Genomic DNA, 27,914 nt, shown 5'->3' on the forward strand with positions numbered 1-27,914 from the left:
CAGAAGTACAGACGCGTCTCGCAGACTTTGAGGACGACAACATGGCGGCATCCTTGCGTCTGGGTCGTCAAGGAATTTTATTTGGCCTAAGGTTGTCTCGTTTTAATAAATGTTTGCGGGCCGCGCACCCCCGGCAGGACCGCGTCAGACACCTCTTTCAGTCCCCATGGATGCTCGGTGAGTGCCGCGCGGTTTAACGCAGCTGTCGTGGCGTCTCGCATTTGCTTCGGCGGTGTTTATAGTGAACGAGTCTTATTTTTCCAACTTCAAAGTGTTAATAATGTCAATACTTGAAATGCTAGATTACTGCGTCGCTTTACTTTTATGCCACCGTTAAATCATAGTTTAATAATACACCATGTGAAGAAGAAGAAGAAGAAGACACCTGGTAGCACCTAACATTGGAAGATGTAAATTATAATGTTTGCCCTTCAGGCTTTGTAAATATAAATGATCACAGTGCAGATATGATGGAAATACCAACTTTATTTGCTTTATTTACTGAAGTACACACACCAAACAAACAAAAAAGACCGACTGACAGGTACCAACACGTAAAAAAAGAGGTGATTAATGTGATTTGAAAATGTAAATGTATATTTTTTTTTTTTACTGTTGTTTGACTATATATTTCCGTCCAGGCATGTTTGAACATATAAAGTACTCTTTGTTTCTGTCTGATTAGATGTTGTTTTTTTGTTGTTGTTTTTTTTTATACCCATTTAAAAAGGTAATTTACCCGGATAGAAAATAGACATTTTTAAAATGACACTTCCTGCCTCGTTGAAAAATCCAGAATCTATAAATATGCAAGAATTTTACTTTTATGGAGTTTATTGCTTGATAGAAAATGTAAGATACACTAACAGCAAATTTACAATTTAAATGCCTTGCAGGCTTTCCGTTTCTCTTCTCCACCCGTGTAAGCTGCCTATTGGACCACAATTGGTTTCCTAAACTAGCTGTAGTTTATGAGAATACAGTCAGACGTAGACGTATGAACAAGTTTAACAATTGATATTTTTTTAATTGTCAGATACTGAGGGACAACAGTAACAAGAAACGTGATACTGAAGGACTGTGTTCATCTTACTTCAAGTCAAGTTTTGTGACACCCCCAGATATCCAGCAGATGGCAGCAGCACACAGGCCTCACAGGCTTTGCACGTTTTAACAGAAGTTTGATTGATGGGCTTCAATGAAGCAAAGCTCTTAAAAGAATCAACTACAACAACAAAACTCTTCATCTTTTTCTTTGATGCATCGTTGAGTCCATTTGTCCAGTTTTAATTGGATTTGTTTCATTTTATTTGGTTTCTGACACCTTGGATTAAAAAAAAAAAGTCTTAAAAATGTTTGTATGTATTTTTCCCAGTGCATATTGTCATGTGAAAAAACAATTTAAAAAAAAAAAGTGCGCATACTCCTCGCCTCTGCCTTATCCAGCTACTATTTCTGTCTTTTCTTCATCGTATATCACGTGTATCATATATTCTATTTCAGTATATTGTAAATGGCTGCAATGTGAGTGCAGTTCGTTGGGCGTAAGGAACACAAAAAAGAAAGGGCTGTTCCCACTGCCATGTCTGAGAAATAAACCCGACTGTTTTATTTATGTAGCACTGCAGGCTAAGTTGTAGTAAAGAAGGGACGCCTGGATTTGTGCTTTGGTCCGACAGCCAGTGTCCAACACAATGCTGTGAGCCGCCTGTAATCTGGCCTTGTTGGTGACGGTAGCTGGTGACAGTGGGGTGCTTTGATGGCGGCTCAAAGGCCTGCACGGATATGAGTGCCTCTACAGCCTCTGGTGGAGTGTCAGCCAGGATTACAATAACATAAGTGACCTGCCAGCATTCTTCTTTCATAGTGGCGCTGCCTCTTCCTGTGCTCTGCACGTTGACCCCCCCTCTCTCTCTCCCCTCCCCCCACCGAGGGGCTTATTGCATCCAAGTGCAGCTACTTCTGGGTTTGTTACTTGATTTGTTTTGACATTCATGTATCCTACTTGAAGTTAAAGACAGGGGCTGCAAGGGGGGTTCTGAATGGGAATTTTTGTTTTGTTTTGTTTTTTTGTTGTTGTTGTATGGATTCATTATGCTTTACTTTTAAGCAGGATGATCCCTGACTTTGCTGCATGCCTTCATGTAAATTGAATGTTATTCCCTCTCCATCCTACAGGTGTCAGCCCACTCAAAGTGCAAATGCCAGCTCTCTCCCCCACCATGGAGCAGGGAAACATAGTCAAATGGCTGAAGAAAGAAGGTAAAGGAAACACATGATGAAACAAGACTTTCAGAGGCAGCTCTCCTTGCCACACCTTCTACTTGATGTCTCTTTGCTAATTGCTGTTCAACTACTTTGTTTTCCAAAGGGACAGATTTCCTCAGTATTTTTTACACATGGAATTCCCCCTCCTTGCTGTAAATTTGAACACTCACGTGTTGTCCAAATTGATATAATTCTCAAAGTAACGGCCTCTACATGTAGATATCTGAATCAAAAGCTCAGCATTTCATTTTTCCCACTATAACAGACCGACAGCAGCACTAATCTTTACCTCCATGACATCCCATTGCTTTGTAAGACAGAGGCCTGAGCAGTGGATCACCTGAGGGCCTCTGGTGGCTAATTGGCTCAAGGATCGCAGCAGTCGCTATTCATCACTGCTTAGCAACTCTGCTCAGCCGCACTCATTTATCAAGAGGCAGCATGCTGAATTCTGATTGGCCGCTCTGCTGTGTTGCCATGTGCTTCTGTGACTTGGGCTGAGATATGTTCATGTATAAGTGAGAAAGGGAAGGCAAAAATAAATTCTCAGTGAGAAGAAAAACACTTTTAAAAGGCTACTTTCTTTCATTTGCACAAGATATTGTTGCCCATAAGTTCGTAGGATTTTATAAAAGAATATATTTAATCAGTCTCCAGTGAAATCTTGTGTGAAGAAATTATTTTTTCAATAAAGTACACTTAACAGTTATGTTCCAGCTTCTTGAATTAGGATTCAAGGGCCGGGAACATCAACCTGAAATTTTTTAATTTCCTTTTTTTAGAAGAAGAAGAAGATTGAAACAATATTGAAAAGTTTAGATTTCTGAGATTTATTTGTACAGCAAATATATTATGTTAACACAATCCTGGCCCTCTACTATAGAGTGTATTTTTGTTGTTGTTGCATTCTTATAGAGGGTGAAAAGGCCCAGGGTCGTCTGTTTAATCTTTAATATTGCACATCACACCTAACCCCTGGGGTCATTCAGTGTTAAAGCTTCATACAAATCCAATCTTTACTCACTCTCAGGGGCTTCCAATGTCAATACTTCCTCTGCTTGTTCTACCTTTGCCCTCCCATCCCCATCTACTCTTCCACCTGTTCTTCCTGTTTACTCCCTACACCTCACTGTACCCTAAACAAACTCCACAGACTCATCTCTTTTTTTAAATGTGGGTATTAATTTGAGGTTTTTTTTACCTTTGTCATTCCACTGTCCTTGATTTTCCTAGTCTTTGCTAAATGCGCAGCTGATACCGTCTTACAGCTTTTTATGCCAAATGAAATGCGACTCGATATCATATCTGAATAACCCTTTATCTTGTATATCTTACCTCTTCTTTGCATCTTAACACATGGAGATATGTCATGAAGAGGGTTCACTCACACTGTGTCTGGTCTTAACTGACTCCATGAAACAGATTGACTGCAAGTGCTTTGGGCTACAATGTAACCAAAACCCTTTTTTAATTTAAACTATTGATTTCTAAAGCATTTCCTCCACAGATGATGTGTAAATGGTAATGGTAAATGGTCTGTACTTCTGTATCACCTTTTGGTCTCAAAGCGCTTTAACATGGTTTTCCCATTCACACACTAATGAGACAGATCACCATGCAAGGTGCTGCCATCAGGAGCACATTCACACACCAATGGTACACCATTAGGAGCAACTTAGGGTTCAGTGTCTTGCTCAAGGACACTTAGGCATGTGGACAGGAGGAGCTGGGGATTGAACCACCAACCTTCCGATTAGTATTCAACAAAATCTACCGTCTGAGCCACAGCCTCCCTCCAAATGCTCAGTGTACAACTGATAACAGTAGTTTGCGTTTTCTCTGTTTCCCAAGAGCTGATTACATCCCATGTATTTGTGTATTTCTCCATTTGAATGCCAGTGGTTTCTCCAAGTGTGTATATGAGCATGATAAACTAAACCACTGGGTCCTATTTGACATCCTCCTTTACTGCTAATCAGATGATAATATAGTCCAGCTCTTTCATGGAGTAGACTGGTGGGAATCTGCTAGGATTGTAAGGATAGGGAAAGATCTCTCCTAACAGACACGCTGCATTTCCGTATCTCACATTCTTTCCCATGAAACATTGATTAGGCTTCATTTGATATGCAAGGCAAAGCCAGAACGGATATTTTTTGCTCCATAACCTTTTTGTCCTTTCAGTGGAATTTCTCTAATTTATATGACATTTGATTTGTTCTATCTGTGTGCAAAGCCCCAGTGTAAGAGCAGATGACTGTGATCCTTCTATTTTCAATCACAGCTCAAATGAATCTTTGGCTTGCACTTTAACGAAGGTCCGAAACCCCTTGACAATCAAAACATTGTTTGGAAATTGGGTGCTTGAATGCCAAATACATGTTTATTTTAATTTAAAGGTTCTCGCATATCTTTTTTTACTCCCACAGGTGAGGAAGTGGCAGCAGGCGATGCCCTTTGTGAGATTGAGACCGACAAGGCTGTGGTTACCATGGAGTCTAATGACGACGGTATCTTGGCAAAGATATTGGTGAGTGAACAAAAACACACACACAAGCCTGTTCTGCAGGAGATGATAAAAAGGGAATTTGGAGGCAATTTACTTGCAAACAACAAGCACATTTAAACCTCGAGTGTGGTGTTGTTACATTTATAAAAAAAGGGGGAGGTTAAGGACATGTTAAGTTGCGGTGTATTTAAATGTGTGTGCAGTAGTTAGAAAATGGTTCACAGGATGTTCTCCTCTTAATATTTGTGAGTCTTTCCCTTGTTGCGTATGCTAATTGGCTATGCTTGTTAAATCTGTTTTCCCTATACAGTGACAGCAAAGCTTTGACGAGGTGCCTTCGCTGACAAATATTTCTTGCTTTCCATCCCCCCAGTGGGCTGTTTGTTGTTTGAATTTTTAATAGGTTGCCAGAGACAGAATGATCACTTGTCTTTCATCAGTACTCCGCCACATGTTTGTCACACTGAACAGAAGTCATTATTACCTAGTAACTTAAGCAGGATAAGTTCACTTTCCTGGCCTCCCCTATTTCAAAAGCTGAGGGATGACATTGAACTGTTATTGCACGTTCCTGCCCGATCCTCTGCACCATGTCACAGAGATTGCCTTATCTAATTATATGACGTGTAACGGCCGTGTAATTTTTGACATACTCATGTTGCGGTGATGCCTGAGTGGAGCAGGGTTCAATTAGGCAACGTGTCTGTTTGTAAAACCTTAACAAATAATAAATACACAGCCAGTCTGCATCAACAAATACGCATCACAAATGCACACCCAGATTCATAATCATTCACGAGTACACCGTGCACTCTATTGACAATTATTAAACCATCGGCCTCCATGTCATTTTTCATGTCTTTCACTTCACTTGGCTCCATTCGTTCACATTCCCTCACTTAGCTGCTGTGAGGATGAGGTAGTTTCCATAGCAACCAACCAAGAATTGGGGGGTAGGGGCTTTAGCTGGCAGAGAAAGATGGTCTGCTTCGATAAGCCCCCTACTCTCTCGCTCTCTGTCGCTCTCTCTCTCTCTCCCTTTCTTTCTTTCTTTCTTTCTTTCTTTCTTTCTGTGATACAGAGTATGTGTTTGGGTAAAATAAAAAACAGCCGACATGGCCAGTATTCCAGAGATTTTTTTTTCACTACCATTGCATTGCATGGCAAATGTGGCATCTACTTCGTCTGGGTCAGAGTACATTAGCCCTTAGTGGTGTAACTGTGGCTCTCCAAGCACCCAGCAGGTTTCCAATTTAGAGACTGCCATAATTACCTGTCTGTGGCTAAATGCCTGGACAGATGTGGAACTGGTGCTCCACAGGGGTTATTTATGGGGGTCAAGTAACACTCTGGCCCCTTTACCAATTTCCAACCAGAGCTCTTTGGGGTAAGTGAACTGGGGGTAGATCTTGCTTATGTTGTGATATGGAGGTTGGATATAGGAACACCCACACCATGAACACAGATTACTGCATCTCATCATGCTTTTACTGCGTTGCCTACCCTGACCCGAGGACTTTAATCTGAAAATCAGCACCAAGTGCAGTCAATCATAGGCATGAGGAAATGACACGCACGTTTGCAGATACATAGATGCACGCTGGTCCTCTTTGTTCAATATGAATATGAATGTTACTGAGCATGAATTGAAGAACACCAGAAATGGCTTGATAGATATCAGTAGGTGAAAGTGGATTAGTTGGTGATTGAAATCATTAGCAAATAGCAGATAAGATTAATATGAATTAATGAAGATGTCCGACATGTTCTGTGGTTCTGTCTCTTTCCCATGTATCTTTCCCTTTACCCCCACCTTCTCTTCATCTCCGCATACTGTCATCCAGGGGATCAATTTAACCATCAGCAACTCCTCTAAATCAATTGATGTTATAAATCACTTTCTAACCTTGTAGAAGTCTTCGGTCAAAATGGCCAAAAAGCCTGTCTGTTTTGTTTGCTCCAGAACTTCTAACCAGATGAATTTTAATGTGGATTTTCTAGCCTGTAGGCTGTTGGCAAAAAGATCCATATTTTCCTTCAGGGAAGACAAGCAGTGCATTGGGGAAAAGAGGTTCGGACTGAGTTGGCACATTACTTCATGGCATCTACCCTTTAGAGAAAGTAAGAGCAATCCAAAAATATTTCAAGGAAAAAAGTAAATGACTTGTGATTAAGATTACTTGACGGTATAAACGCAGAATGCCATGGTTGTGGTTAGCGAGCTCAGGATGCCCAAAAGGAATAAGTTGACTGAGCTACAGTTTGAATTGTAAGTCTTTGTGATTTTATGTGAGCGATTTCATTGGAATGGCAGCCTGTTGGTGTTAAGACAAAGGATCTAGCTGCAATCCTCTTTGTGCATTATATGTCATGCTCTATTGATCAGAGACAAACCTTGTCCCACTAACTAAACAAGCTCGCTCTGTTTTTTTCCTAGTGTGTGTGTTCATGTTTAGTCTAAATCCATATTCCTTTTACAAGTAAGCCTTTTCATACACTGTACGATCAGAGATTGTTCTGTGCTGAGCTTTATTGGCACCGTCTCCAGTTCTGTGTACATTGGACATGATCTGTTGTAACAACTCGATGACAAACCTAAAATGTGCACGTTTTAGGGAATGTAAATCCAAAGCTTTACAGCTCTAACTTTCAAAACTGGTTAATGCTAAAAGGAGATTCAAAAGATGTCAAGGCTGAGCCTATTGTAGCTGAGCTGAGGAGACTCCCATGGGGTTTGTATGGCTGTGTGTTAACATTTTGGTGATGAGTAGGTTAAACCTCATAAATGGTCCACTCTGACTTGGTAATATCATTAGCCTTGCTGATGGGCTCGAGAGGTCTCTGAAGAGCTTTTTTCTGAGATGCGTTAGAGAATGTTGCCCCTCAGAAGGCTATAGATCGTGCCAGCTTGTGTAAACACAACTTGAAGATGAGAGATCACACAATTGACCAATTACATTATACAAAAGTGGTCATCCATTAATGTAGAACCATTGAATGTGGATTTAATTACAAATTCCAATTTATTTATTTTTTACAGAACGCAAATTTTCCAACATTATAAAAGAAGAGCCAATTGATCCAAACTGTAACAAACCTAAAGTGTATGCTTCAGTGTTACATCACACTACATGTGATTGAAGAGACTCTCCAGATGTTTTTCATAGTTTATATAGTGTACCAGTCTAGACTTGAGTACATTAAGACTGTGAAGGTGAAATGTTCATGATTTGACATGCTCATATTGCGGATGGAATTACACTGCTAGCTGCTTCTGTCTGACAGCAGCATCTCTTTGGACATAAGGGAAACCAACTTTGTCAAAAATGGTGGCTATTTTGAGCCATTGCAAACACTGAGGTGTGAACACAAGTTACACGTCCTATACCTTTCTGTGTGTTCTATAACCATTTGATGGCAGTGTTGAGCCCCACACCACTGCAGCGTGCTATTCATCTTTTTATGCAACTCCCCATGATGCATACTGGCTACTGTGCATGTGATTTTACTGTGAGAATCCACCCAGGTGTTCTGTCTGTGTCTGTGTGTGCGTGCGCAGAGATTTATATGCTTTAACACAGTGGAAAATATAAATCACAATTGTTTTGATATATATAAAACTAATCAGACTGGCTACATTTAGATTGATCTTAAATACAACAGGGGTAGGATAAATATTTGACAGCATTTGGCACAAATGAAGAAATGACTTCTGTTGGTTGACGCTGGGAGGTAGCGAGGAGGAGTGGCTACTAACAGTACTGAGATTCAGCTGGAAAACAATGTTAAATTCGAACTAACAGTTGGACATAACGCCACTTTGAGTGCTGGCAAAAAAGTATTTTCTAACAGATTTTCAAACAAAATAGGCAAATAACATGGTTCGATGGGTGCAAATCTATTTTGGGTAGATTATGCAGATACATTTATGATACATTATTTTTAATGGGTTGTAATAATTAACATACGAATAAGCATAAGAATTATAATACTGTCTTTTGTGATCATTATCTATACACATGAACTGTTCTGCTGTCTGACACTTCACCAAAAGCTGGGATTTGCACTCGTCGTCATTTAAAATGTCTGTTTGGTCTCATGTTTTCCTCGAGTTACACGCAGATATCCTAATCACATATCACTACGTCGGTTGTGTCGCGATACCACAGTTATTGTGGGAAACATATTGGGTCTCCATTTTCTACCGTGGAAAAATTGTTTTGGGACTGAAGAGAGGGATCTCTGTAGAAATTTACAGATCTCTGGGTTTCCCCGAGAGGCGCTTACGCTTACCCTCATCTATCACCTACCACTGGCCAAGACATTAAACATGAAGAACAAGACAGACGACAAGCTTAACACGCACGCACGCACACGCACGCACACACACACACACACACACACACACACACACACACACACACACACACACACACACACACCTGACTTATTTATCCTTTGAGAAAAAAGTGTAAGTTAGAGAGAAAATAGCAATTGACTTTGTTAGTCATACATTAAACATATGTTTGCACTTCATCTGAAAGCTGTGTCACGGATCTATTTCACCATCTGGTGTGTTGTGCTCTTGTGTGCCAGTATATTGCACCTTTTGGTTAGTCTAGATTTGCTCTTACATCATCATTTCGTTTTTCAATACATGGCAGATTTACTTTTATAACAAAGTTCACTGAGCCGCTAGTGTTTTATCAGACGCAGTTATTTTCTTATTCTATAAATTGATTGGGTGTATTTCAAATGTTAGCACTGTACAGCAGTGCTGTGAACTGCAGAGCTAATACTGAATGCAAATTGTGCTCGTCGTGTTCATCTGTGTGTTTATCTCCATAACCTCGCTGCTGGACAGTTTGGTAGAGTATGTTCACAACTTCACTTTCACAATTGTCCCATTAAAACTGCATCATGTAATTGATAAATATTTTTGGAATATTTATTCAGTTGTTTTCTCTCGACTGATCAGTGGTGTGTTGGATGGTTGAGTACAACAGCACATCTGCCTCCTGCTGCTCTGTCATATTGAGCTACACATTTAGAGGAGGCAGCTCACTCAGGAGATGCCTTTTGAAAAGTGATGAAGTGCTGCAGTTCAACCCCTCTGTGTCGTGCTTAGCCTTTCATTTAGGCTGATCAATATGTGAGGCTTGAACAGCTTGGGGAGAGTAGCTAAAGGCTTGCAGTGGATTTGGATTACTCCGTAAAAAGATAGTGAATAAATGGTAACAGCTTTGAACAGCATAAAAACTCATCCAGGGCACTGCAAGAAGCTATTCAAGCATTGTTCAGCTTTTTCAAGACGGGTAATGAAATTACTGATGAGGAAGTGCCATTTTTCAAGAGGTGCCCTTATAATGGCTGTCAAACTGTTTATCTGTGAAATGAACGCCGTGTTAACCTCAGTCTCACTTTCCCTTCATCTACTTTTTATCTTTTGCTTAAAAATCGTACATCAGGAGTCCTTCACCTTAATTCTAGCGGTCTCAGTTACAGTTATGAAGTGATGGAACCAGTTTTGTTAATGCTCCCCACTCACTGTATAAGTGTCTCTCTCGCCCTCTTCACAGATGGAAGAGGGCAGTCACAACGTGCCCCTTGGCACTCTCATAGCCCTCATGGTGGAGGAAGGGCAGGACTGGAAGCAGGTTGAGATCCCCCCTCCAGATGCTGCACCTCCATCTGTAGCTCCTCCTGCTGAACAAACAGCCTCTGCCTCGGTTGTGGCCCCTGCAGCTCCCTCTCCACCTCCTCCACCAAAACCTGTCACATCAGGACCGTAAGTGTCACTTTCCTTTTTTTTTTTTTTGGTTGCTCAAATCAGAGCTGTCAAATAAATAGGTTAATTAGTGTATAGTGGTTTCTCTAAAACCTCAAATTTAAAAATGCTTATAAAAAAGCTTTTAGTTATCTATTCTTGCTTTTAAGAAATAAAGATAGCATTAAACAGATTGTTTTTGTTTTTTTATCAGAACATCAAGATTAAAGTTAAGTCTTTAAAGCAAAAGCATAACATTTTGCCACACTCTCTTTCTCTTGTTCAGGTTGCGTCTGAGTCCAGCAGCAAGACACATTCTGAACACCAATGGCATAGACCCAAGACTGGCCACACCTACTGGACCAAGAGGATTGATCACCAAAGAGTACGTGTTTGAATGAGTTAGCTGAGGTTAGAAAGAGCAAAAGATAATTATTTCACTAATTAATGATGGAAACATTTTGACAAAATATATATATTAATTTTTTTTACGTGAAAGAAAATTAATTTTTTTTGTGGAAGCTGTAACAATTTGTAAAAATCATTACACCCTACAGATAATTATAATATGACCTATCACACTTAATATTCATATTAATGATAAAACTAATACTGACTGAAAAAAGCATTGTTAACAAGATTTTTTTGAAACTTCATATTTTTATCTTTGACTTGCTCTTTTGCTTTGCTTTTTGCTGCATTGTTTGTTTGCACTCGATTTAAGTTGAGCGTTATCACAAAAAGATCTTGAGTGAGGGATGATGATTCTGTTGACTAATGTCTGTTACTGTCAATGTAGAGCTGAAGATGAAGTGTGCAGATCAGTTTAACAGATCAAGAGTATAGGCTGTGTGAACAGAAATATGGAGGAGGCTCGGCGAATGAAAAAGATGTGGTTAAGATTTTAGGTGTTTTAATCCTGCTAAGTGGTGAATTCACACAACGGAAAGCTGTGAACACACAAAAACACACACAACTCTAATGGCTACCTGCTGTAGGGACCTGATTGAATGCACTTGTTACCCACCTAACTCCCTGCTGGGGAATCTCATCAAGACATTTCTGTTGCCATAGCAACCCAGTCTCTGGGACCCACTGGTGACCATAGAAACAAAGAACATATGCTTTTGTGTGTGTGTGTGTGTGTGTGTGTGTGCAGTGAAGGAGAAATATGCTGTATATGATGTGTCACCTTAAAGACTTAGGATTCCTCGGAATTCAGCAAAGTCGTTCCTCTTAACGCATAATTCGTAAACTTAACTGGATTTAAAACATCACTTCTATGCTTTATGTTTAAAAACTCTTCTCGGTAGTATCATTAAAAAGTGCATCAACTGCTGCTTGCAGGCCTCATATGCACATTGATTTAGCCAATTTAACATTGAGTGTTTTACTCATTAGAATTTTAGACTAATGACTAAAACAAAAGGGTCCATTTTAATTGCAACAGAAAATTACAAATCAAAATTCTAATTTCAAAGTTTCTTAAATGGCAAACGGGGAACATTCTTGTTCTAGACAAGAGAGTTAATGTATTGATATGTTCTGTGTATGAAGTATAAAGCTGTAATTAATCCTCTCGGTTCATAAACATGAGCGTGCTGTGTGCTTTATGGGAGTCCGATGGATTTCCAGGTTTTGAAGTTTTAATTGTGTAATTCGTAATGCGGTTTTAATTATATCCCCATGATTTGACAGGGTTGCTTAGATGCCTCTCTTTAAACCCTCGGTTGGACTTGAGATTTGCATGGATGGTTTGCCAGCCAATTCACTTACTGACACTTAAGCTGGCTAATTAACTCAGAAACAAAGGCTGATGCTGAAAGGAAACCAATGAAAGTTCCAGATGAGAGAGAGAGATGAGCCTCTGGTTGCAAAGAGGTCTTCCTGAACTGAATGATGTGCTGTTGAAACAGTTTGCTGGCCAGATAAAAAGCCAATACACCTTTTAAAGCACTACTAATCTGGGGAGTAAAAGGTGTAGTTTTGTCTTTTTTTTATGTGGATAGTGTTTTCTTTGAAAAAGGGGGATTTCAGGATGACAAATAAACAATTTGACAAATGTACAGCTACAAGTCAGGATCTTGTTAGTAAAACATGCTAATCAACCAGTAATATATATGACGTCTAATGTAAATACAAAAAAACCTGCTCGGTCCAGCCACAAACCTAAGTGACTTTTGAACTCGCAGGATGTACTACAGATCTGCAGACGAGGCTGCCAAATGCACATACTAGAGACAGTCATGAGAGAAGTATCTCAAATGTGAGGTAAAATGTTCATAATTATTATATATACTCAATAACTGATGGAATCCAAATATGTTATATTTTTGTGTTTTAGCAATTACCTTTTAGTCATTATCTTTTGGATATGTTAAGTTTGATATTACAGAATGGCTTATAATAGTGTATTAGTATAGGCTTAGCATAAATATATGGTGAGACTGAACAGTTCTTCTCTTGTCAGAAACCAATCTCAAATTCACATAGGCTTAGCTCCTTCGTGAAAGGGCATAATAACAGACCCAATTCCCTTTTCTTTGTCCTGTTGGCACATCAGATAAGCCTGAATCTAGGGAAAGGTACCCCTCCCATTTCACCCTCTGCTCCAGCAAGGCCCCTCTGTATTGGACATGAATAACGGAGGTCACGCAACCCAGGGATGAGATCATTGCATATTACATAAGCCACAGGGGGGAGGGAGGGGGGAGGGGTTAAAACAGTATACAAACAAATATATTTCGACCTCTACCTTTCTCTCCTTATCTTTTACCAAATAGGCTGTGTTCGCCAAGAGGCAACACAGTGAGGACTAATGTTTGTCATAAATGTTACCTTAAGCCATACCCCTCGTGTTTATTTGTATTGTCCTATAGGTAAAAAGAGCACGTTATTATTAACTTGTTTGTTTTTTAACCACATATATATTTATCAGTGTATATTTATTATAACCCTCTTGATTGCACTTGTCAAGCATGCAGTGCAAGTATCGCAGTAGTTCAGAAGGATACACTGTAATACATTGGAAAAAAAACTGCTGTGCTGATATTTGAAAGTTATAATTTAAGTCCATAGCTGTTAAATGTCACTTGGTTGCTATTCTGTGGCACTGAATGAATTGTAAAATCTTTTGTTTGAACTTTTTGCTTCCTACAGTTTAGTCATGTTTATGGAAAAACTCACAAAATGGGTTAAATAGCCATGTGGGTTGGTCCAAAAGCTCGGCTGTTTTTGTTTGTTTAATGATTAATGATTGACCTTGACCAACACAGGTACTCTTTAACAGTGAGAGGCTTGCTTGTTCCCTGGCTCTCTGGCATGTAAAGCATCAGACCTGTGCTTTAGCTGAAGTAATACCTTTCTATTATCAGTATAATCAGAGTATACATGAACCCACTTTAAGACAATACAATGTCTTGGGTAAAATTCGAAGTCATTAAAAAGTATGAAAATACAGTACAGGTTTTTTTTTTTTTAAAGAGATGTTGTTAGAAACAGTTGTTAATGCCTTTTATCACCATGTTACCATCAGCCATACAGTACTATTTATATTGTTAAGTCACCGGTTGTTTCAAAAGCACATTTTCTTACTGAAACACTTGACTAAAACTTTTTTGGGACAACTTCCTCAAGGAGTGAATTTTTGATTTTGACATATTTTTTTATTAGGGCCCGAGCACCAGAGGTGCGAAAGCCCTATTGTTATTTAGTTTGCTCTTGTTTTGCCATCTAAATGTGATGTAAGTGTACTTGATTTGAATTTGCAACGCTTCTTTTTTTTTCTTTTTTCTTTCTTTTTTTTTTTTTTTTACTAAAGTCAGCATCTTCTAGTCTGCTTTAACACTAGACTCAATTTCAGTAATTCGTTATTTGTATTAGAATCTACTAATCCAGTAGAGTGGGTTTCATAACTTCAACACCCTTTCTCTCATTTTAGTCTGTCCTAGGTGGCAGCAGAAGACAAAGTTTTCATGTGTGTCTATTCACAGTTGGTTCTTCCTTTCTGTCTATGTGCATGTGAGTGTTGCCTCGGTCCCTTTTTAATATTCTAGTCACCTTCTCCCACTCTTTCAGAGGCTGGTTTGCCTTGGTTGTCAACAGAGGTGTAAACGGTTGGTTTGAAAACCACATGCAGTTGACCTGCATTCATTTCACAACAGAAACATTTGGTCAATTTATATACGGGATATTCCTATTCGTTTTTTGTGGTGGAATTTGTGTCAGTCTGTAATTTATAAACACTCGGTGTAGTCCCTCAGGTTTGTTGGGGGATTTCCAAGTTGCCTTAGCCACTCCACAAACAAATACCCCTATCAGTAAGAGAAAAGGAAGAACTAGTGTGCCAGAGGGAATTAAAAAAAAAAAGAAAAAAAAGAAAAAAGAAGAAGCAGCTCACAGACAAGGAAGGAAGACATAGCTGTGGGGCCCAGACTGTTCCTTGCTGCATGGTACGGTCAGAGGCAGCTGGTCCAGACAAAAGACTGGATGCATGTTGGTAGGTAGACTGCAGTGCACTGAACTGGAACCAGAGAGCACAGAACAGTCACACCTGATACCTGCCCCTCCCAGCCCTGTCGCTGCAAAGACCAAAATTATGGGTGAAAAACATCGAGGGCGGATTTCTCAGTATACTGTCATCCGGTCTGTCGTATCCTTTACCAGCTCATGTTGTCACTTTCTTCACAATATTATGAAATAGTAGCCTATTACGAGGAAATGATCCCTATTATGCTGTACAAGGCAATGTTCATTAAATGATATCACTCCAGTTAAAGAGTAGTCATATCAAATTTTTACTGTCTGTTCGAGGTAATAATAATAGGTCATGTTAAAAGTGGGATAAGTTGCAAGAGGGGAATTCTTTAAAGTATGCAACTTAACATGAAGTCCAAAAAAAATAATCAGTCTGCTATATTTAGTTTTGGTGTCTTCGGAGGAAAGTAGAGATGTCCATGTCTCACCCTGCCAGTAGGAAGGATTATGAAACCAAGGTTTTGAATAGGCTTGTCCCCTGCTGCACCTGACACCTGATCCTGCCTGCCCTGATGGTGTTTGGGATGAGCATATGATTCTCATGACACCCATCCATTTACAGATAACCGAAAGTTTCCTCTCGACAAGCATGACGCAAACAATAAAACGGATGAACCCAGCAGAGTGCCACTGGACTCCGAGAGGGAGCATCTGGGTGAACAAAGCATTATTCTACTGTCATTAGCTGTGGGATTGCTGCTTCACACAGTTGTAATTTCATTTATAATGGTCAAAGAAAAATCAATTACAGCACTTTTCATCCAGCAGAAATAATTTTGTATTTGATTTCATACAAAGAGAGGCATGAAATAGCAAAGTTCATCTCGGGTTTGATGTGTTAAATCAGCCGGTGTACAAGTGCAGTTCAACAAACATGGACACAAATAAAATTCAGAACATTATGTGAATGTTTTGGAAGAAACTGCGAAGCCTTGTATCTCGTGTAAATGTTCGACTGAATGTATGATAACATCTTGAATGTTTCATTTTATCCAGATATGGTATTTGCCTACGTTCTGAGCCAATGCTCTGATGTGGTGGTATCGAAGCATGTGTGGTCATGGTACCAAAGGTTTAAGGGAATTTGCATCTTTTTGCCCCTTTCCAGAATAACAATACATTATTTGATGTGTTCTGTTTTACAAGAAATATTTAACTAGGAATATAATATTGTTAAAATGTATCAGTGTTTCTTCTCCTACCAGAGTTTGTCTCATATTTAATTTCCTGTTGGTTTGTTTGTTTTTTACTTTAGAGACGCACTGAATCTTTTGAAGACATCTCCGCCCAAAGCAACACCAGACCCGGTTGCCCTGAGTCCTGTCCTCACCCCGGCTGCTACTCCTCCAGCCCCAGGCAGCAGACCCAACATACCTCCTCTCTCCATACCAGGAAAACCAGGAGCCCCGGTGAGCACTTCTCACACTCTCTCAGCACTAAGAAACAGCAAAATATCATTCAGAATTTAAAAAAAGAAAAACCCTCCCCTCACCTCTCACTGTTGCTCTCTCTAAACGCCCTTTTTTTTTTTTTTTTTTTTTTCCCTCATTTGGTGATTTACCTTCGTTTCCCTCCACTTGTCCTCCTCAGGGAACTTTCACCGAGATCCCAGCCACAAATGTGCGGCGTGTAATTGCTCAAAGACTAACCCAATCGAAGACCACCATCCCCCATGCGTATGCCTCTGTTGACTGTGACATGGCTGCCGTCATGCAGCTCCGCAAAGATCTGGCCAAAGGTAAAAACACAAGACTGGAAGTGAGCTTGTTTGCATTAAAACAGTTTTTTACATACACATGTTAGCATCATGTCCTTCAGTTAATGTCTGACTCTTAAGAGTGTCAAGGCAACTTTTCCATAAAGATTTGAATTTCAGGGTTTTCACATGACTGACACTCGTGTTCAGAAAACGTGTCGTACTCTGTCAGGGTAGTCATGTTCCTCGGGTTCAAATCGACACACACACACACACACACACACACACACACATACATCTCCATCCCACGGAGATGTTGGCTTTTATTCCTCATACAGGGAAATTGATGTTTGTTTACAGTACTTTGGAGATTTTAGGCAATCTAGATGTTTAGATTTATATCTATCAAGTGATACAATCAGGGATGCCTGCAACATCATTCTTTCCGTCATAGTCAGTTTGGAATTACATAAAGAGACAAAAACAACCGAGACGGCCTAAATCCATGAGGAACTGTGGCTCGTTCCCCAATATGCTTTGAACAACCTACCTGCCAAGTCCCTTACAGAATTGTTGCTGTTTTAAAAGCAATGGCTGATCACATCAAATATTGACCCCAATTTCATTTAGATTTTTTTTTCTGGTTATTGCATTATGTGTGAAGTTAATTTAGATTTTTTTTTTTTTTTTTTTTTTTAAACCATCCATCACATTTGACTGTTTCCAAGACTTACTCAACAAGGGTACGGGTGGGAGAGAGCTCATATGTTCTATGGGTCATGAAGTGGGTATAAATGACACATTAGACTAAACTGGTGGCTGCCTCAGCTAACTTGAAATGGCTCAATAAATTTCAGAAAACAAATGGTAACAACAAACAAGTTCAGTGACAAAATTCAGTAAAAATGTTGGGATGACTATTGGTGCATTCGCAAAATATTTACCAAATTAATTTTTTGATAAATAATCGCAAGTAATGTGAATATAATGACTGAGTGGGTAAAGGCAAATAATATAATGGCTCGATGTGTTTGGCGAGTGCCGTAAATGACATCACTTTACTGTAAGGTAGCCTTTAAAAGCAGGCAAAGACAACATGTCACGACAGTATGAGATCCAAAATCGAAGGCGATATCTAAACTCATTTCACAATATTGATGTCAAATTTATATATTGCCCAGCCCTATTTATAGGACACTAAAGTACACTACAAGAGTATACATTTCTCTCTGGTTCAAAGTGTTTCAAGTAGATTCCTTTGAGTGTTTGCTCTTTTGTTGAGCACTATGTAATAAATGAGAGAATTCAAGACGAAGAAAAGCGTTAAAGGCCTGCGAAGCAAAATATATGAGTGAGGGCAATGTGTACGAAAGGAAAGTAGATCAGCCCTTTCATAAGAGTTATTATCAGAGGTATTATGTGGATGGAGCTTGATTAGTCAACCGCCAGCAGTGTTTTTCTCACATTTTTGGTGAACCACCCTTTTACTTTATCTGCCTCGCAGCCTTCTCAAACTACGGTTATTGAGCAAACCGCATCCTCTTGTGCAACGGACATCCAGATGTATGCGTTTTTGTAAAAGGAAGTTTATACCACAACCAGAGAAAGGGAACGTTTTTCATGTGTAACAACAGTCACTTTTCAGACACATTTACTGCAAAACCTATTTATCTTTAATGACTAGAATGTTGTCTGTGCTTACTTTGGGCTATTTTTCATGTTGTTATAGCAAGAGTGCTTTTCAGTTTACTGTTTTAAAACAAGCTTTATTTAGCCTAACCTTGCCTCGGTGTCAAACAACCAGTGAATCTCTCTGGGCCCTGTGTCTGTGATGGAGGAAACGGGACGGCCATTCCAGAGCTATTAGCGAAGTTGTGTGTGTACTGAGGGTGTGATTCTGTGTCCGGTTGTTTTTGCGGACTCTCATTGTTCAGGAGCAGAGCGATTTCACGGTTAGCTCATTAATCATCCTGCTCACAGCGTTCATAACTGTCTGGTACCGCACTATCGGGCAAGTAGGAGTTGGCAGTGATGCCAGTCCAAGCCCGCCTGGCCCGCTGGTATCACATATTGACACATTGAGTGGAGCCAATGCTAATGATTGCTGGAGTGCAGGTCAATAATATATAGGTTTTTTTTGTGTTTTTTTTAAACCTGATTGTATGTATAGTATCACTCATTGGCGAAAGTTTAAAATGGAGGCTAATGTCAAAAACAATATTTTGTATTTATTAGTTTAACCCTCAACAGACTGCTTTGTGCAGTATGACTCTTTGCAGGTCTTTTACAGAGTAGATGTCCTCTGCCTCTATGTTGATGGTTTGTCATAGCTGTCTTTGACTGTGCTTAGATATTTACCAAACCCTTTCTTTTAGCTGTCCAGCCACTTCCTTCCATTAATTATGGTAAAAAGCAGATATTACAGATGTTGATTCTTATAAGAGCTTGAATCAAGTTCATAGATTATTCTTTGTCTTTTCAGAACAGATCAAAGTGTCTGTTAATGACTTCATTATCAAGGCAGCCGCTGTTACACTCAGGGTAAGTATTATTTAGAATCTCTTCATTTCTTATAATTGGTTCTTTGACAAATTTAAGCAAGTGCTTTCATTTCTTCATCCTGTAATCTTCTGTATTTTTATTATATCATGTTTAATTTACAATTTGCCAACAGGTAGCTGAACTTTAATTTCTGTCAGTCCTTAACAAAGCCTGTGCACATACAGACATAACAGAAAAACATAACAGAAAACAAACTGAGGGATGATGATCTCCAAAATGCCTGTTTACAGAAGTTTTTTTTTTGTTTGTTTGGTTTTTTTTAAACAAACACTAAAGAAAGACTCTGTTGTTCGATTAGAGGAATGTGTGGAAGGCATTGGGATGGGGGAGGGTGGTAAAAATAGATGCATCCATCTTGTAATTTAGTTATTCCAGACAGGAATGTCCCAGCAGCATCTCATAAGAACATCAGTTCCAATCACTCACTTATTTGTTTAAGAATACTTGTCAGCACTAAGCATTCGCATGTATCTAAGACTGTGGGAGCCTCAGCATTGTGTTAAACAGACCACGGCTAGATATGCATGTTGCATGAAGACCAAGCAACAGCAGACAAAACTGGCTATTTGATGCCTGTGTTACAGTAAATATGAGGAATGTGGAACATAAATGTACATTTCCCACGTGATGGCAGTGGTATAAAACGCTAAAGCACCACAAGGCTCTCTCATAGTCCAGACACAGGGGCTGATTTATCTGCGTGCGTAAAGTCACGTGCAAACTTCACATCACCCGCAAAAAAAATGTCCAAGCTGATCTACTGACGACGTGCAGTAAGGATTGCGTCTTTCAAATGTGCAATTCAACACGTGTTGTCCATTTTGCATGTTTGCCTGAATGCATATGTAATATTGGGTGTTTCTACTCGAGCGTGCAAAATACTGGGAAATGCAAATACATACATTTTGCACCCACAATGATATTTACTAAACCTGAAAGTAGAAATAGGAGAACGACTGAAAGGAACGTGTTAATCAGTTGCACAAATCTGGAGAGACGGCTGCTCTTATTGTGGTGAGAAGAACATGGTTTTACACCCGTTTAAACATTTTTGAGATGACGGAGGCAAACAAGTATTTAGACATATAGTTTGTCCAACGATGACATTTCTGAGTTATTGAATGAACTGAATTGTGATTTACAGCCAACAACAAGGAGAAGCAACATAATACCAGCAATTAAAAAAATAAAAATGATTGCTACTCAGCATTTTCCTGCCTCTGGGTCATTCCAGCGTATCGCTGCGGTTATATCCCAGCCAGTCCCGTTATTCAGGTGTGCAGAATTCACAGGTAACTTCATAAGGTTCCCGAACAGTCACGACACACTGAATGACACTAATTCACCTGCTCATCACAGAAAGAGCTGAACCTGCTGATCGAAGCATCTTACCGTCCCTCCTGTTTCATTGCCAACTTTTTATTATTAAGTAGTTTTTTTCGCCTTTTTGTTCTTCCCACAGTATCAACTTCCTTCCTGACAATCTCTTATAAAGCATTTTGTTCTTGTTATTTTTATAATTCTTAATTTCAATGCGATCAGATTTCCTTTTCCTTTTGAAGTCGTTCTGTTAGAACGGCTGCAATCACTTTAACAAACGCAAACTCGTCATTTAAATACAGTGATTTGCATCTGATATCAGTGATGCAAATACTCTTAGTAAATCAACCGGAAAACGGGTGCAAAATAAATGTACAAACTTTTGGAGAAAACAAACAATTTAATGCCCTTTATTTGAGATCTTAGTAAAGCAGGCCCACAATGTTTTACTGTTAGTACAACGTGAGCAAAACACTTCTTTTTATTGGTTCGTCCACTCGACTAAGATATGTCATTTGCTTGTGTAACACTGTAGCATCACAGAATTGGCAGAAGTACTGTATTTTTTCCCCCAAGTTGACCTTAGTACATCAGGAAGTGGTCAATTTAATGTCACCATTTTCATTGGTGTTTGTAGGTCACGCCCCAAAAAATAATAAAGAGGATTTCCTGTGAAAAAGTAAAACATCTGTTTTGCTTTTTCACTATGTATTTATCTATTTTATTATAGAAGCTCCACCACAGCAGAGATCAAGTCCTCATTTTATCTGTGCAGTAATATTACACATTACTGCATGAAAGCACTCTGGAATCAATTTGGGGACACATAATTCTTCATGCTTTTCACTTTATGTCTTTTTGTCTTGTCAGTTTTACATTTTAAACTCGGGTAGGACCTGGGTTGACCTCTGACTCTTTGTTATAGGAAATGCCAGACGTAAATGTGACCTGGTCTGGTGATGGACCCCGTGTGCTCGATTCCATCCATATCTCAATTGCCGTGGCAACTAACAAAGGCCTCATTACTCCAATCATCAAGGATGCTGCAAACAAAGGAGTGCAGGAGATCTCAGCTAATGCTAAGGTAAAGATCACATGGATAAAACCATTTAAAGACAATAGAACATTTTCTATACATTATAAGATGCTATAAATGAGCTCCTCAACCCCTTGTACAAAAGCATTTTCTCTGGATTTCTTCCCTGGTTGGTAGATTATAACTTGAAGCTGTGGGGGTGTCCAGTGTTTCACTTCACAGGTGAAGACATGGAGTTTTCTGGTCATTTGTACATGGAAAGAGATATGGGAATTGAGACTGGACTGCAGTCCAACTGTATGAAAAAAAAAAAAATAGCTGGAGACATCTGTAGAGTTGGGCTTGCCTTCAGGCTTGAACTTTATTTTATTCAAAGTAGTCCCCCCTCCGGTCATTATATCAGAGTATGTGGAGCAGGAGTTGCTTCCTTCAGCTGTAAAAGGTCTGTAGATTTGGCATAGTTTGATTTAGAGGGGTTTTTTTGGGAGCAGGTTTAAGCTGCCACTGGCCACAGCTGGAGTATAAAGCAGCAATGGGCAGCTCTTTCTAACTGCTCATTGATTCATGATGGTTTCTACACAACGTTAGGCAGTATTGTTCGAATGCTTTTTACCCGAATTAATGCCGGTACATTTTTGACATCCCATTTTTATGTCGGCAGCAGTAATAGTGGCGGTGACCACAGCCGAAGTACCTGCATTAGTACTGGCAGTGACAGCGGCTGAGGTAGTACGAGTGGGGGAGTTCTTCTTCTACTCGTATTACCAAGTTGGCAGCGATGAGAATAGGTGTGGTCGTTGTTGGGCATGACACCCAGTATGTGTCCCGAGTGTCAGTGAGAGTTGCTGATGGTTCAGTTGAGAGGGTGTGTAATTAGATTTTAGACGTCCTATTACTCAGATTCCAGCATTCATGACTGCGCTGTAATGGCTTTAATCCATGCGATCCGCTCTTGCAATTTATGCGATTACTTCAACCCGAGTGCCGTCTGTTTCTCTCGATAGACATCTTGTCACACTGATGCTATTGACGTAAGTGAGGCGTTGTGAAATATTCCGTAGCACTGGAAATGATGTGTCACCTCAACATGTGATTGTAGAGATAAGTAGTGTCGCAGTATTTCATTACAGTTTGACTCACCTTTTCAAATTTACAATTTACGCGTTTGATTCGTCGCCCTGTTGACTACACATAGCTGCTACCTTTAACCTATACATTGTATACAGTATATTAGAAGCATATATTTTATACATGAGCGTTGGCATACATGGCATACAACGTCTGCGTATTATTCTGTATACAAAAATGTTAAAGACGTTTAGTTCACAGTCCATCACAAATAATACGACAACACAAAGCACTGCAAGGATTATAATAACACAATGCTATTCTATGCCAGTCATAGTGTTTCAGGATGGAGCTACACTACAATATAGCACAAAATATTGTATAAATCTATTGTAACATACAACATATTTGTTTTTTGTTAGTGTTAAATGCAATATTTGATGAAAGTGAAAGGTTTACATGAAGTCCAAAAAAAAGAATAATCATTTTTAATATGTTGTGGAAAATCCTCCGCCCATACACATCAGCAGACACTTTGTATCCTCTCGGAGACGCTTTCCCGGCCCTCAGTGTCGCCGCCAACCACATCAGCTCGTGTCTGTTGTGACATCTTTCTGCCTAACTAAAGTTTGTTCTTCAGCAAGCGGAATGCAGCTCGAATGGACTGACATCAGGTGACCGACTCGGCCGCTTGAGGATATGAGTGGAGCTCTTTGCTCACTTTGGCCGTAGGTTTAGGATCGTTGAACTATTGAATGAGGAAATGTTACCCAATGAGTTTTGATGCATCTGGATGAGTCTGAGCACACGTGATGCTTGTGTACACCTCAGCATTGTATGTTGTCGTTTCCATCAGCAATGAAATGATGTGCGTGTTTGATTGAGCTACACACGCCCAACAAACAAAGGCGGTGGTATCCTTTGGATCATGAGCTATTCCTCTTTTGCTTCACCATTTCCTCTTTCCATTAATTTTGAAAAGAAATTGTTTTTTTTTGGAGAACTGAAATTCTTCTCGTCATATCTTTGTCTGCCATTCTTAAACTGCATTGTTATTAATATCAGTTTGCCCCTATTTTGACCCCCCATTTGGAAAATATAGTCGGTGTGCTGCATTTTTTTTTTTTTATTACTTCAAGTCAAATAAAACATTGTCCATTAGTGTTTTGATATCAAATCGATTTATTAAATGTTACATCACCAACATGCACCTATACACATAGGCAATAACACATTTCCATCCACTTAAGCTTTCAAAATGTTCTTTGCCTCCCGCTGCTATTTACTGCTTCTGCCCCGAGTTAAATCTACATTTGCTGATGCTTATCGGTCTCAAATTAAAATCAACATGTGGTTTGAATGAGGGCATGAGTTCTTGTCTCAAACGTACCCACCACCGCCGCCGCCCCCTCCCACCACTGTATCTCATGACCATGTGAGTCATTCTCAACTTTCTGTGTTGGTTGTGTCCCCGCATTAACCTTTTAAGAACGATTCCATTATAACAAAGTTCATTTTGTACAAAGACGTGGTGCCGATGCAGCTTAGAGCTTAGAATAGGATGAAAGGTCCATTTTCAACAAGAGCCTATTTGTTACTTCATCACTGTGTGTAGCTTAATGTTGAACCTGTATTTTCACAAAGTGAAACGTTGATCTTTGATGTGACTGAAATTAAAGAGTCATCCCTAGTGAAGGTGAAGTGGATCAAGTGCATACATGAGAAACAATACGATTATCAAACTTTGTTCCTATCTGACAGTTACATTGTGCTTTCTTCAAGCTTGTCACTTTCATTCATGCAGCTATAGAACGATGATCCACAGAACCTGGCTGGCGTAATGTGTCTGTCTTTTGTCGCCAGATGTCTCATCTTCCCTTCTGGGTGTTGTCAACTCCCTTTCTTCATTTTGGCAATGCACAGTCTGATAGTTTCCACTTATATCACTGTGTGCCAGTGGACATTTAATCATTTTCTTGAACGTGATATTTGAAAAATGTATCTCTGTAAGCCTTTCACCAAAAGGTCTGACTGCTATAAAACTTTGACTGACAGGCTTTTCACTTTTGTTGAATTGCGCTGTGTGAAAAAAGTTTGTCTGAAATAAGTCTGTTGCATGCACCAGCTATTTGATGTATATCAATGTGCGGCTCCCAATTAATTATTATCACTTTGCTGCTACTAACGATCACCAATATGCTCAGAACAGCCAAATTCCTTTGTTACATTCTATCAAAATGGAAACATCATTCAGTGCCAAGTTTTGATACCCAGGCATAACTTTGGTCGCATTTATGCGTGACTGAATCTCATCAGCATCAGTGAACGGCTTATTTTATTCATTTCAAACACATTTTTGTCCACATACCTGTCTGATTTGCATCTGCCACATTAACTGGAGGCTTCTCGGTGCGCAGCCGGGTGGGGAGCGACTAAGTAACGCTACATGAGCCGAGGCGTTTAGGGAACATTAGTAAAATGTAGTGTCTGTAAGGCATTTAGGGGACGTTGATTAATGTAGCCACAGAAAACAATTTGGGTTCCACTTTCCCCTCTCCAAACTGCATGAAAAATTAAGATTTGTATCGCACGTAATTTTCTTTTATTTTTCTTTTAAATGGAGTTCATAAAATTGGTATCAAAAACGGAAATCGTTTAGGAGCCTGTATCCGCATCAGATTTTTCTATTGATACCCAGCCTTACACAGGGCTGCATGGCTGTAGATGGCTTGTTTGGTTTAGTGGCCTACTGTAAATAAAATAACAAAACACACTGTGGTTCAGTGCCACACTCAGTCAATCAAAACTGTGCAGGGTTATTCCTTTATTCGCTTTGACAAATCAGGAGCTCTGACGTATTTCACATTCTCGCATGTACATCAAGTTTTGTATGTCACGTATCATTTGTGTATTTGTTTAAGATTATATGTATCTGGCATCAACGCTTCTTCCATTTCTTCTCTGACGCAAAGCTTGACAGTAACTTGTGATGTTTTCGAAGGCTCTGTCCCAGAAGGCTCGAGATGGGAAACTTCTACCCGAGGAGTACCAGGGAGGCTCATTCAGGTAAATCTAAGACGTGCATCATTTCATGGGTGAAGAATATGCATATCAAAAGGGCCGGAATTATGAAACCGAATGTTATTTTCAAGACTTTTCGATCTTTATTGAAATGAGAAAATTGACAGTTATACTCAACTATTTGCCTTGTGTGGGAGGAGCGGCCCTTTCGCCTCTAAATGTAATTCTATCTCATAACTTTCCTTTGCAACTCAGTAACAAGATAACCGTCTTAAATTTCCGCTATCATGACTTGCGTCCGGTTTCGCAGATAGTGAATATATTATGCATATTCTACATTTCATGTGAGCCCCAACTGAATGTGGTCTTGGGCGACAGGGACCATCAGTTACTGCGCTATCCACTGCGTGGCTTTTTTAACTCATTAGAATTAATGATGTCATTTAGACATAAATGGGGTTTCTGTGTCAGGGAGAAGTGATGAATTCCTATAGAAATGCAGCCCCCTTTGTCCTCTGCAGGATATATGTGTATCCCCTTCCTCTATTCGTTTTATCCTCCCCCTGAGCTACAACTCTCATTAAGACCAACAGGAAACTGCCCTCGGGTCAGTCTTGCCTATCATACGCAACACTTAGGGGGAGTTTCAGAAGCTGGCGCTGCTGTATTAATATTTACTTCTCAGTGTTCTCTTTTATAAAATAAGATGTTGACTGAAAATCATATTTAAGTGCTTAATTCACCGTCTCTTTTTTTTTTTTTTTTTTTTTTTTTTTTTTTTTTTTTTTGTATGCAATCACTACAAGTGATAATGTCCCTTTTGGCATCAAGGAGTTGGTTTGACAGCCACCATTATGTCCGCTTAGTTAGTTCTTATGCGTTATCTCCCCCTGCCGAGCTTAACTATGTGCGTACTGTCTCCTCTCATCCCATCCCTTCCTCCCTCCTACATCCCCCCCCCCCCTCACTCCCCCCCCCCCCCCGGTGGCAGTATATCTAACCTGGGGATGTTCGGAATCAGCGGCTTCAGTGCCGTGATCAACCCTCCTCAGGCGTGTATCCTTGCCGTCGGGACCTCCAGGGCTGAGCTGCGACTGTGCGAGGATGACCAGACGCTGCGCACTCAGCAGCTGATGACAGTTACGTTGTCCAGTGACGGACGGCTAGTGGATGATGAATTAGCCTCACGGTTTCTTGATAAATTCCGTGCCAACCTGGAACGACCGCAACGCATGGCCCTCGCCTGAAAAACAGAGAGAGAGAGAGAGAGAGAGATCTTTATGAAACTGATTGGTAAGAAAAAGCAAGAAACACGCAAATGACCAAGCCTGGCTCGTGCTCTAACAGACAGAGAGCTCTTAAATAGTTGATACCCATTCTTGCCTAGATTAAGGCTTACAATAGTAACTTTGCACATAATGTAAACTCCAGTTTGTGGCTTGCTTCTGAAAGAAAATCACCAGGTTTTGAGTTGAAGGAGGAGTTGAAGTGGACTTCAGCCAGAGTAGTCGAGGATTCTAGCTCTGGTGCCAACTATCCCCAAGATAGAAGTCGCATTGCAAAGTGTGTCCCATATTCTGGAAAATGGATGGTAGGTCTAACATTATAGTGTTGTATATAAAGTGCTTATTCCGGTTCAAGTCCTATTTTTCAGTCCCGGTGTATCGGCTCTCTTGTCACCATAAGTACACATGCAAACGGTACCATAAACGACTCCATCCCCCGTGTGCATTCGTCAAAGGGATTTATTACTGAGCATCTGTGGCAATGCAGTTTCCAAAAAGGTTTAACCCGTATGAACCATCCCCAGTTGTAACAAATTTCAAGAATCTAACTCGTTAATTATTAATTGTTCATGTTAACATTTTATTTAACTTATTTAAAACATACATCACTGATAACAAATCATTCAAGTCCACGTGTACCCATTATGTTCAGGTTATGGTATCTTTAGATGCCAATAAAAACACACTGTTCAACCTTCAGATCTTTGTGTGTCTTATTAAAACTCATTTTCCACAGTTTTCATGTAGCAGCTACCAAGGAAACCACAGCTGTGTGCGCGTGTGTGTGTGTGTGTGTTTTTATTTAATTAGAATCTAAAGAGATTACATAATAATCACTTCATAGA

General features: G+C 39.7%; 1 protein-coding gene across 2 annotated transcripts; it reads left to right on the forward strand.

Annotated features, from left to right (window-relative positions):
• pdhx (pyruvate dehydrogenase complex component X) lies at positions 1-27,768 on the forward strand. Of its 2 annotated transcripts, none has more exons than XM_069162754.1 (11): positions 1-177; positions 2,179-2,262; positions 4,698-4,798; positions 10,357-10,565; positions 10,831-10,929; positions 16,336-16,489; positions 16,671-16,818; positions 19,259-19,317; positions 21,584-21,742; positions 25,764-25,828; positions 26,775-27,768. In XM_069162754.1, exons 1-11 carry the CDS (start codon positions 42-44, stop codon positions 27,028-27,030), a joined length of 1,470 nt encoding a protein of 489 aa, XP_069018855.1. In that variant the 5' UTR covers positions 1-41; the 3' UTR covers positions 27,031-27,768. The 2 variants fall into 2 exon arrangements, with proteins under 2 accessions (XP_069018855.1, XP_069018856.1); XM_069162755.1 differs by lacking the exon at positions 1-177 and adding an exon at positions 372-566.
• The last annotated feature ends 146 nt before the right edge of the window (positions 27,769-27,914 follow it).

The sequence above is a fragment of the Embiotoca jacksoni genome, unplaced genomic scaffold (genome assembly GCF_022577435.1).
Source record: "Embiotoca jacksoni isolate LCO1_2020_lvr unplaced genomic scaffold, fEmbJac1.0.p SCAF_3, whole genome shotgun sequence".
In the NCBI taxonomy this organism is placed as follows: domain Eukaryota; kingdom Metazoa; phylum Chordata; class Actinopteri; family Embiotocidae; genus Embiotoca; species Embiotoca jacksoni.